Source organism: Centrocercus urophasianus, unplaced genomic scaffold (genome assembly GCF_019232065.1).
Source record: "Centrocercus urophasianus isolate 14NV4802_14NV808 unplaced genomic scaffold, USGS_Curo_1.0 seq_73, whole genome shotgun sequence".
NCBI classification, from domain to species: domain Eukaryota; kingdom Metazoa; phylum Chordata; class Aves; order Galliformes; family Phasianidae; genus Centrocercus; species Centrocercus urophasianus.
Genome location: NW_024885344.1, coordinates 7140462 through 7149686, shown reverse-complemented (window position 1 = coordinate 7149686; position 9225 = coordinate 7140462). Strand labels below are relative to the sequence as shown.

At 39.4% G+C, this 9225-nt stretch overlaps 1 protein-coding gene across 4 annotated transcripts in view; it reads left to right on the top strand.

Moving 5' to 3' along the window:
• Window positions 1-9225, top strand: part of BRAF (B-Raf proto-oncogene, serine/threonine kinase) — an 82713-nt gene that overhangs the window by 6010 nt on the left and 67478 nt on the right. For 3 of the 4 annotated variants that reach the window (XM_042837644.1, XM_042837647.1, XM_042837645.1), the window contains exon 2: window positions 8788-8889. In XM_042837644.1, the coding sequence (XP_042693578.1) occupies window positions 8806-8889 (84 nt within the window). In that variant the 5' untranslated portion in view covers window positions 8788-8805. Of the gene's footprint in view, window positions 1-8191; window positions 8279-8787; window positions 8890-9225 lie in introns of those variants that run through there. The other variant, XM_042837646.1, reaches the window with a different exon arrangement.

Genomic DNA, 9225 nt, shown 5'->3' with positions numbered 1-9225 from the left:
TGTGTGTGTGTGTGTGTGTGTGTGTGTGTGTGTGTGTGTGTGTGTGTATTTATATATAGGCAGCAGTGACTTTCTCAGTTCTTTCTGATAACATTATATAATTCTGGCCACTGGCAAAAGGGAAAAAGATGATGGTCTGGTCAGATTTTAACCCACCTCCGTTGTCCAGAGGTGCTGTCTGTGCAGGCAGGAGTTGTCAAGGAGCAGCACTGTCAGCTGTCAGCCTGCCTTAGGAATTCCAACCCCTATCAACAGGAAGGCTCAGAACACAGAACCAGCTCTCTTCAACATGGAGCTTCTTGTACCATGCAGGTGTAGTGCTTGGTGACAGCGAGTTATCCACACTATCGGGACTGTAGTTGAGATCATACGAGTGTCTTTGGGCACTGAAGGAAGTGTTTGTTCTCCTAAGTTTCATATCAAGAGAGATACTGTCCCACTATACTTGCACAACATCTACTATGAAAGGGAGATGGAATTTCTACGTGAGATTTACCAGCTTTCTTTAAAATCTTGCACCTTGGAGGCAAGTTTGTTAGTGAACAGTATGTACTTACTGATTAAAACTCTGCTGCATAATGAGGTTGCTAAGATGGTTTTTTCTTACTGAAAGAAGGGGGACGTCTGCGATAATATCCTCACTGTTGTGTAGTGAGGCCTCTCAGACAGCATAGCCAGTAGTAAAGTTGTTGGTAAACCTGCTGCAAAGTTGGAAATAACTTCTCAAATGCAGTTACGTTGTGTCCGATCGGCATTTCATATCCACTTTATTTTGGATAACAGGATTGTTTTTGAGGGTAGATGTAGAAGGCCTAGTTTCCTTCCCTCTCTAGCGCAAGTTACTTACTAATAATGCTTGAAAAGCACTGTAAAATCAACGTGAAATGAAACATGACTATGACTTGAAGAAGTTGGTAGTATGTAGGTAGGTATCTGGAAGATCTGTGTGCTTGTGGCCTCAGCCTTTGGACCGGTATTGTAAATTTACTCATTAAGTCTTATTAGGCCAAATCTTCTCTACAATTTTATGTAATGTGGATTTCAATTGGGGTCTTCAGCATCATCTGAAGTAGTTTTCAGAAATGATTTCTCTTAGTATTCTCGTAATTTGACGAGAATACTATTTGTTAGTGATAATAAATAATTGTGACTGATCTTAAGCTTTTGCCGCTAGTTAGAAATTGATATAACTCGTCTCAGTCTCTAGATTGAGCAGTCACAGGTTATAGATCTTGCAGCAGGTTTTATGTGATCAGTAGTTCTTTGGTTTAATCAGCTAAAGTCTGACTGAATGAAATGAAAATCTTTCTGCATTTCCTCCGATTTTCTGAAGCAGAAAATCTTTCTTTACCACTGTTCCATCACCACGTGTCTTCTATCTTGCTTATTTATTTGTTTTTAAAACCTTCCAAGCTCTTTGCACAATGCATGGCACGGAGCCAGTCCTACCTTGGAAGTTATTTCATTTTTCATGGTGCTGCTGGAGTTGGTAGGCAATCTGAGCTGCTGAGCTGAACATTAAATGCCATCCAAGAAAACGTGGTTTCTATGGCAGTTTCTATTTGTGACTGTTTTCCAAAACTACAGGCAAATTACTTATACCTGTTTTGTGTTGTTTTTGTTTTGTTTTATAATTTTGATATCTGTTTAAGATAAGAACACGATGCCTCAGCTCCTTTCTTGGATCATAGCCACGCTTAACACAAATATACTCTAGTTTCAACTGACAGTTTCAACTGTCTTACATTCTCTAGCCAGCTAGTAGAAAGCATGTGCACCATGTCATAACAGTTTAATGGTTGAATACTGTAAAGAGTATAGCAGATGATTTTTGTGGATTGATAACATGAGCTTTTGAATAGGTGCTGTTTATCTTTTCTAGGCAGTCTAATGAATTGTGTGCTCTGGCAAGGAGAGAGCAGACTGGGTTCTGTAGTCCAGGAGAGACTATGTTTTGTCAGTTTAATTAATGTGACCCAGTCTGTGTAAGAGGCCTGCTTGGCTAGCATTTGCTTCTTAGATCCAATTATTGTAATTAGCTAGTTGTTAGCTGCTGGCTTTCCATCACAAATATGACTTGTCTTCAGTGCTAACATATGTGGAGCAATAGTCTGGTGGATGCACAGTAGTTTAAGTTCACCTCTGTATGGGATTCTCATTTGTTGCGAGTCTGTGGTAGTTACCTTTCTAGAACAAAACTGCATTCTTAAATTAGGATCATAAAAATTCAAATTAGAATCGTAGAATGGCCTGGGTTGAAAAGGACCACAATGATCATTTAGTTTCAACCCCCCCTGCTACAAGCAGGGTTGCCAACCAGCAGACCAGGCTGCCCAGAGCCATTAGTAGATATGTATAATTAGTAGATATGTATAAAAAGTTCCCCATGCCCCCTTTTTAATTTTTAGCCTTTGACAGTCTTGGGAGAAGTTTTAAAATTCGTAAATGTAAGTACAGTGAATTGTGTTAGAATTCCATCTGTGTGATCCTCATGACTACCACAGTAATACCAAGGGGAATGAATACAACTAATAGTAATTGCAGCACCAAGGTCTGGAGGAATGTGGAATAAGAGATTAAGTTTGATGAAAAACACCCAAAATTGACGGTTAACAATTTAAATGTCGGCTACGAACACCTCTTATTTTTCACACTCCTGTGTTCTGCTGTGGTAGAAAACATGTTGACTTTCTTTTTGCGGTGCTTGGAGGCAAACACTACTTAGCAGCGAGCAGCAAAGACGGTGATGCAGAAGCGGGGGACTGACTGCGAGCTGGAGCTGAACAGGAAGGCTGCTGCTTCCTGCTAGCCTCCATCCACTGACCTGTGGGTGCAGAGAGAGAAAAGGTGACTGCAGCAGCTGTAGCAGTCACAAGGTCCTCTGCCAAGCTATTTCAGCACACTAGAGTGGCAGAAAACTTACCTTCATGCAGAAGAGAGTTTCTTTCCTCATTTAGCGTACTGAGATGGTTCAGGCAACTAGGAACGTTTGAAGTATGAATTTCTTTTGTTTTAAGAGGAGGCAACCTGAAAGGGAGGGGCCTGACAGATTGAAAGGCTGCTTATTCTGCTTCGAAAGTAGAGCTCAGTGGTGAGCAGTGCCATTTGCCTTCGGAATTAAACTAAGGAAAAGACATGGATTGCCTGGATTGCAAATAAATGAGAGATGTCAGAATATTAAGTAAAAACTAAACGTTTATTATACCAGGATTTGATGTGATAAAAGTCTCCTGGTAAGGAAAGAAAGTCTTTAGTGAGTGTGCTTGTCTTACAGGGGTGTAGTGGAAATGCTGAGTCACAGCCTGAAGCAGTGATTGAGCACCTGGTGGGAAGTCAGGGCCAACCCTTGGAGCTCAGCTACATGCAGTGCACCTGAGTGACCTGAAGGGCTGGAGCCAGGATCCATCCCTTCACAGATCTCAGGTAAGGGTTGGCAGTGGAGGCAAGGGGATCTTGCTGGAGATCTCTGTGTACCTCAAGTGTTCTAAGGGTAAGCAGATTCTTAACTTCCATGTCCACTGCTGCCCTGTTTGAGCATATCCTCACCTGCTACAGCCTAGGACTTTACAACTATGTTGCTGTGCTTACCGTTGCGTTACAGTGTTACAAGGTGGAACAGTTACTCAGCAGTTCTAATGTTGATTGTTTCTTCTGTTAGCTCCTCGTTAATGGTGAGACTGATACATGAGCATTAATGTGGTCAGATGTTTTCTAGGTGTTTTTTTTTTTTTTTTTTGGAGCAGGGAGGGAGTTGTTGGGGATTTTGTTTACAGACATAATGCTGCCATAAACACAGTTGGATATTTTTCCACTTTTGTGGAACAAGAGACCTTTTCTCTTGGCTACAGTAATGTCTGTAGATACTAATGTCTGTAACTTGTTTACTCTCCTGTGAGTGTAAATTTCCACAGACTCATTCTGAACTATCTAGCTAACTGGCAATGAAAATACACTGTCAAAGTTGGTTTCTCAGACATTTTATAGGAGTCACAGTGAAATGATTTGCAAATGTGAGTACTGAATTCAGCAAGATAAACTAGAAAAGGCAGTCTCTGTGTTAGCATTTGTCACTTCTATAAAATCCTGTGTGAATCTCATTGCAAGCTGGTTTTTGATTCAGTGAAATTTTTCCTCTGCTCATGTTTTTCATCATGCTTGTTTTAGATTTTTTTTTTTTTTCTACACCACAGAAAATATGATAAGCATAAGGAGCTGTCAGAGCAAGAAAAATGCAAAACTGAGCAGAGTGTGTGAGTTAGGAGAAGCTTCTCTTGAGAGATGGAGAAAAGCTAGAACCGAAGGGAAGACTATCTTGCTCACTCTATGTGCACGTTACATTCCGGTGTATGAATGCAGAACAGGGAAAGTGGGCTTTGTAAGAGGAAGGGAGAGTGCTAGCACTGCTCTGGGTTGTTGAGTGGAGAACAGATTTCAGGAGAAGATACCAAAATGTGAGAAAGGGGCAGCAGTGGTTTTTCATTATGTGGGGAAATGCAAGTTCTCTTGTTGTGCGCACCCTAAGGTGGGGTTCTGAGTTAGTCCCATTGCTGTGTCCCCTCGCCTGCCTTAACTCCAATCCTTCATTTTCAAGCTAGTGAAGTCCATCTAAGAATGACTTCAGACATGACAGCTTTCTAAAAGCAATTTCTGACAAGTGGGCACTAGCCCAGAAGGCTAAACAATTGCATGGATTCTGTGAGAAAGAAGCCTGGAGGGACCGATTAGAACAGTACTGGAGAGGTGTTAATGAATTCTGTCCTCATTGTAAAGCCATTTTGAAATCAAATTCTTCAATAGCTGCTTTGTCCCATTAAAGTGCCATCCATCATTGCCAATTGTGATAATCCAAATGCAGGACATACCGTTTCTGTGCAAAGAATGACTTTTTTTTTTGTTGTTTATGGAATATATTCAAACTTCCAGGTGTCTTCTACCAAATGTGAATGTGGAGGTTAGAGTTGGGATGTGCTGAAGGTTTGAGTTCTGATATCAGCTGCAAAAGGTAGAGAAGACATTTCACTTTGTGCTTTCTTGGGCAGTACATATTTTGACAAGCAGCAAAGAATGCAAAAATAACTTTATGGCTTACAGTCTTTCAGTTGCAGAGCTGTCGCGTTTGCTGAATAGAATGGATTTGGGCTCCTATGTATCTGACTTGCCTCTGGCTTGAAATAGGTTGTCATCTTTTCATTACATTGCAAGAGAGTGCTTATTTGTGAAATTAATGCACGGTTATCCACAGTGGGCAGATACAAGCTGATGTATTCCAGAGTGTCTGGAATATCTCCAGTCTTCTATCTGTCTGTATCCCTGTCAGCCTCTGTCAGCTTCTTTCTGTCAGCAGCACTAAAAGGAGAATCAAATCTCATCTCGTGATAGAGAATAACCTTAACCTAATGCTACCAAAGAAGACAGAGACTTTAAAATAAATAAATAAATAAAAAGATCAGGTTATCCTAGATGTAAAGGATTCATTACTTTTTTGTGGAGCTGTAATGAAACAGTGTGTCTCAAAAAAAAAACAACCATGCTGCTTCCCATGGGTTGTGGCTGGACTTGTACATGGACAATATTGTGTGCATTGCAGATCAACTTCAGAATACATCAGTGTTTCTAGCACCTCTCTTAGGCTGGCAACAGGTTTTGTATTTCTGCAAGATACTTGGCAGTAGTTTTTTTACAATAATCCGTTTATCTGCATTTTGTGCACGCCTTCTCTAGAACTAGAAGAAAACTGCACGAATCCGCTGGCCATTGAGAAAGAGTAGATGTTATTTTTCTCTTGCTCTTGGTAAAACTCCACATCTGTGTGATACGTATGCTGGGGACATGGTATGTGAAAGTCTCTTGTCTCTGATTGTGCATGATGCAGACTGAATTGGGGCAGGATATCTGAGCAAGCAAGTTTACGAGGAGGAAAGGAGAGTGCTGGCTGTGCAAGTGCAGCCCTTAATGGCTTAATTCCTGAGAGGAGGAAGTTAGGGGTGCTGTGTGCAGAAGCAGACATCTTGGTGTCACAGCAGGTAACTTGCACCAGGCAGCAGGCCTGAACTCCCGTCAGAGAAAGGTTTAAGTTCATTCAATTAAATTGGAGTTGTTGTAGGTCCTGCGCAGCAGAATGCAGTATGCATGCATGGGTGTTGAGTCTCAAGGAGAATTAACTACCCAGATGAGGGATGCTCTGGACACAAATAACAGTATATAAATATATTCACTGATACAGAATGCCAGAAGGTAGCTTTATGCAAGTAGTACTAGTTATCATGTGCAGGGAAATTGTGAAGCTTGGAAATTTGCTGTGTCCCATGCTCTTATGCATGCCTGGTTACGGCTAGTGCATGCTGGTCGGTACAAGACTTGTGAGAGCTTTCCAGCTTGTCAAAAGACTGTTGATGTATAAGGCACTTAAGATAGGTTTTCCATTTCTGTGAGCAACGAGTAATGATTCAGTGCCGTGGCTGACTTTGATAAATTTCAGTGTACTCCTAACTATGAGTTGCCTTTCTAAGGTAATAGAAATCCATGCTGTTTCCCTGCAAGATTCATTTGTGAAAGGCTCTTACTTCAGTGCTCAGAAGGTAATACAGTAGGTAATTCAGGGCACCATTTCCAGCCACTCTGAGCAATATATGACTTAAACTTCAGTTTCTTCAGATGGTGCAGTCCAGTAGCTGGCAGAAAATTTAAAAAAAAAAAAAAAAAAAAAAAAAAAAAAAATTGTTAGTCATTAATTTTTTGCTCTTGTCCTGGTAATAATTTAACAGGAAAATTTCTGCCCTCTGTTTGAGGCTGTTGGACTTTCTTGCTGAGTTTTCTTCAGTAGCACACTTCCTATGTGCTTTTTATTGTGGCTTTGTTACAATTATTTTTGTATTCAGTAGCTTCTCTGTGTGAGGGAACATTCTGATCATTTCACACAGAGTAGAAAATAACCTATGAGCCAAGAAGTTGATTTTCAGTCTTCAAAAAAAGTATTTGAAAACTCATCTGGCAGGTGAAGCATCTTCTCTCCCTGTCGTTACCAGACATTAAGTGTAGTAAGTTACTGATATTAAGGTATAATAAATGTTGAGGGTGACTTCTGTGGGTAGAGTTGCCAGAGTGAATAAGAAAAGTTGCATAAAATAGCAATGAAACCTTTATTCTGAGATATTCTTTTTTAGTTTGACATAAATTTTCTGTATACACCGTGAGGTTAATGGCATGTTAACGTTTGTGCAGTAACCAAACATCAAAAACTCTTGCACTGAACACATTAATTGACATGGGGAACTAATGCTAGCTCGTTCTCTTCACCAAGCATGTGCCCACCTCTTGCCATCTTTGAAAAAAACGTTAGCAAACTGCAGAAATTCTGCTGTTAGCTGCTGATTAGCTATCCTAGTTTCAACATATACGTTGATTCTAAGTTGAGAAGGAAGCTGACTTCGACAGTTGCTTTAAGAGAATCTACCTACAGAGTATTTGAGTATCGCACTCTTTGTTTGATGTTCAGCTGTTCCTAAATTAGGCCAGGAGTTATTCCATACCACATGCGGTAGGCTGTAAAGCCATGGGGAGTGGCTGCTGCTAAAGGCTTGCTGGGCATCAGCCAGCAAGGTAGTGAGACCTCGCGTTGTTGGCAGGCAGTTGGTGTTGTTGAGCATCACCTTGATTACCCAGGTAGCATATGAGCTCTGCATTTTGAGTGAACATCTCAAGTTTTGCCTAGTAAAACTTGTATTGATCCAACTTGAGTTGGTCCCTGTTATTGGTACGTACTTGCATCTTCTTTTTGAAGAGGTAAGTTGTCATGATTTGTATGTCCAGACCCAGTCTTGAGTATGTATATATTATAATTCATGAAATAGGTATGAGTTAAACTAAAAGATATATAGGAATCCTTAAAATTCCCTTGGAAGAAGCACTGTATTTTTATTTATAATTTTTATCTTGGTCTATAATAATTAATTTTTTACAATATTTTATTTTTTGTTTTTTCTTTTTAATGAATTTTCTGACCAGCAGTAGCTGTGAGGAAGTAATTCTTCTGTTTTTCTCCCTCTTCCCCCCAGTAAATTTATGAATTTGTTTGGGCTGAAATAGCTGCTTAAATGTGTAATGCTTTTTTTTTTTTTTTTTTAACCTAATTTGAATAGTGCATTGGTGCCCTTATAGGTGTTAGGATTAGAATTCATAGTGTTATTTCCCTCTACTAGCCTCCAAGTCCTGAAGACACTGAAAAATATGTAATGACCTGAGTTATTTCATATTGCAATTCCATGTCTTCTCTGAGCAGGTAACTGTCTCTTTCAAATCACATCCAAGTTCATTTAAAAAGAAAAAACAACTTGCAAGGTGGAGCAATGTACAATTCACGTTATAGGAAGTGCTTATGATCAAGAAATAAAACACTAGGTCTGGATTATGTGAATGCTGTGGACGCGGATCGCTTATGACTTAAAAGAACTCCACTAAACTTTGTAACCCAACTTCTACCATACTACAGAGCCTTGCAAGAAAAGTACTTAATATAGTTTTGATAAACATAAAAAATAGAACATCAGAAGTTTTTTGTTCAATGGTTTGTGAATTTTAAAACCAAATTTATTGTATCAGGGAAGCAAGCTGTATGCTACTGACAGTGGATGATCCGAATAGCATTGTATGTTCTACCTGATATCCTAATATTTTTTAATGGGCTTCTGTTATTAAATATCTAGGAAATATAGATTGTTTTGGTTTAGGGCTGATTCTGTAGACTGTCTAGGATTTAATTAAGTTAAAATATTTAATTTTCTATTTTAGGTGTGGAATATCAAACAGATGATTAAATTAACACAAGAACATATAGAAGCGCTGTTAGACAAGTTTGGAGGAGAACACAACCCACCATCAATATATTTAGAGGTAAGTTTGTGCACAAATTAATGAGGTTAGATTATTGTGTGATATCTACATCTTTATGTAAAGCATCCTATGTTAAATATAACTGTAGTAAGAGTACATTCTCCTCGTCTTCAAGAAACCTAACTCTCTTTCTGTGGAGATAGAAGGGAACTGTGTGGGATTTCTGATATTTATCAGTAAGGGAAGATCAGTAGCGTGCTCTAGCAGTTATGCTTGTGCAACTGAAATATAAGACATCCTTTTTGGTGCAAGGGGGAAAAATTATGAGTGCTTGTGTAGTACAGAAATGCATGTTCTGTTATTACAAGTCATATGTGTAACTAGCAACAAGACTAG